The following is a 2,586-nucleotide window of genomic DNA, read 5'->3' on the forward strand; positions in this document are numbered from 1 at the left end:
CACTATGATGCTTCCCACTAATCTATAAAGATAAACAGTCTTCAGCTTCCTTCCTTATGGTTTCTTCCACCTTATTGCATCTAATGATCTCCCTTTCCTTTGAATGGCTTGGCAGAATCAGTATTTGAGATGAGATGAAGAATAAAGGATCATTTTACAGAGTTCCTTATAGCTGTATCCTGAGTCACAAACTTGGAAACTTATTTGTCTTGACTGCTATGAGTGTGTAGAGTCAGTTATGTCTGAGGACTGAATCAGTGTTTAAAATATTAAAGTATTAAAGTCATCTGCTGTTAGTTCATTAGATTTTTACCTCCAATGATAATGGTCTTCTCCTGTGGATTCAGTAGTCACTAAATATTGGATCTATAACTTCTGTTTTGAAATTTGTTGGGAGCTGAAGAAGTTTCTAGAATATAGCTACTTTGTCATCTTCCTATTCACATGTCGTTCATATTACAGGAATACTTTTATCATTCTCTTTATTTATACTGTTATTCATATATTCAAACACTAATACTTAATGTAAGTCATAGAAAAATGATACTGAAAATGTAAAAATAATTATTTCAAACTATGAATTTGATTATGAATATATCACTATTATTCCATGTTATAAATCATTTTGAATGCTATGAACTCTGTCCTTCCCTAAATCCTGCAGGTGACATAGATCAAATGACATGGAAAAGGGAAATTTCACAGCAGTTACAGAATTTTTTCTGGTTGGGCTTTCTCATTACCCAGGCCTCCAGTTATCACTTTATGTGCTCTGCCTGGTGATGTACTTGGTGATCCTGTTGGGAAACAGCATTCTCATTATCATCAGCATCCTAGATCCCCGCCTTCACACCCCTATGTATTTTTTCCTTGGGAATCTCTCCTTCCTGGATATCTGCTACACCTCCTCCTCTATCCCTCAAATGCTGATAAATTTTATGTCTGAAAGAAAATCCATTTCCTTCATTGGATGTGCCCTGCAGATGGTTATTTCTCTTGGATTGGGATGTACAGAGTGCATTCTCCTTGCAGTGATGGCCTATGACAGGTATGTTGCCATCTGTAATCCCCTCAGATACACCATCATCATGAACAAGGGACTCTGTGTTCAGATGGCTGCTTGGACCTGGATTATAGGGTGTCTGAACTCTTTGGCACAAACTGTGCTTGCTATGATGATGCCTTTCTGTGGGAACATAATAGATCACCTTACCTGTGAAATCCTGGCCCTTCTCAAGCTTATCTGTGGAGACATCTCCATTAATGTATTTATCATTACAGTGGGAAGTATTGTTTTCTTAGTAATTCCTCTGCTACTCATTTTATTCTCCTATATCTTCATCCTTTCCACCATCCTGAGGATCAACTCTAGTGAGGGGAGGAAGAAAGCCTTTTCCACCTGCTCAGCCCACCTGACAGTGGTGATCTTATTTTATGGCTCGGCTCTTTTCATGTACATGAAGCCCAAATCCAAGGACACTAAGACTTCTGATGAGCTCATAGGACTGTCCTATGGGATAGTGACTCCAATGCTCAATCCCATTATCTACAGCCTGAGGAACAAAGAGGTGAAAGGAGCTATCGAAAAGGTCCTAATCAGAAACTTGTATTTGAAAAGAATGTGAAATATTCTTGAAATTATAAAATAGACTAGTATCAGGGTTTGTTTTGTTTCTTGGACACTGTCCTTGGTATGCAAAGATAACATTGTTCTATTTATTATTAAGTGTATCAGTGTGGCTGCAAAATGTAATGTGTGATCTTCCTCCTTTCCACACAGGATAAATGTGAACCATATTTGAGACACAATTCCTCTCCACAGAGTTTGTTACTGTATATCCTTTGCAGCTCTGCCTCTGGTCTCATTGGGGTTTACAATATATTTGATTAAAATAAATCACACACACACGCACACGCACACATACACATAGCTCTCATGTGCTGAAAGATGTGATGGAAAATGATTTCTAATCACCTAATTCCAGATTCAGTAGAATTAACAAAGTGGGCCAAATACCTGAGCTTTCTGGATAATGATAGAAATGATATTTATATAGTCCTATGTTCTATATACATTTAGTAAGCAATCACAATATATAATGCACTGAGATTGGTGGGGTAGATATAAGGATTAAAAAGACTTGGGCCCTTCACAGAGCTCACAGTAAAGTACAAATCAGAATCATGGGATCTCAGAAGTCTTATAGACCAAATCAAGCTTCTTAGGAGTGTCCTGGAGTTATTTCTGACTCTGCTATTTGGGGTGAAAAAAATCATGTCTAATACTTTATTCACAGTATAATTCTTCATGCATTTAAAGATATCTATTCTGGGTCCTATAAATAATATTTTCTTCCAGCATAATGTCCTCATTTCTTTCTGCAATGAGAATCTGGCTATGAGCCCAGTCCCAGTGAAGATGTATAGCATCACTTGACTGATACAATTTCCATGTAGACTGGGAGCAGGCACAGACAATGTACTCCTGTTTCAGGTTGGCTTGCAATGGAATGAAGATGATTAGCTGCATAACTGGAACTGTAGGGAAAGGTGGCATTCAAAAGACACCAGTCAGGCAGAATGAGC

At 37.8% G+C, this 2,586-nt stretch overlaps 1 protein-coding gene across 1 annotated transcript; it reads left to right on the forward strand.

Moving 5' to 3' along the window:
- Positions 1-680: 680 nt before the first annotated feature.
- On the forward strand, positions 681-1,625 carry LOC122733175 (olfactory receptor 13D1-like). Its single transcript, XM_043973558.1, has one exon. The coding sequence runs from the start codon at positions 684-686 to the stop codon at positions 1,623-1,625; it is 942 nt and encodes a 313-aa protein (XP_043829493.1). The 5' UTR covers positions 681-683.
- Positions 1,626-2,586: the final 961 nt, after the last annotated feature.

Source organism: Dromiciops gliroides, chromosome 1 (assembly GCF_019393635.1).
Source record: "Dromiciops gliroides isolate mDroGli1 chromosome 1, mDroGli1.pri, whole genome shotgun sequence".
Lineage (NCBI taxonomy): Eukaryota > Metazoa > Chordata > Mammalia > Microbiotheria > Microbiotheriidae > Dromiciops > Dromiciops gliroides.

Bases quoted from the DNA above. Each gene is read 5' to 3' on its own strand.
- LOC122733175 (XM_043973558.1), top strand. From the start codon at position 684: ATGGAAAAGGGAAATTTCACAGCAGTTACAGAATTTTTTCTGGTTGGG.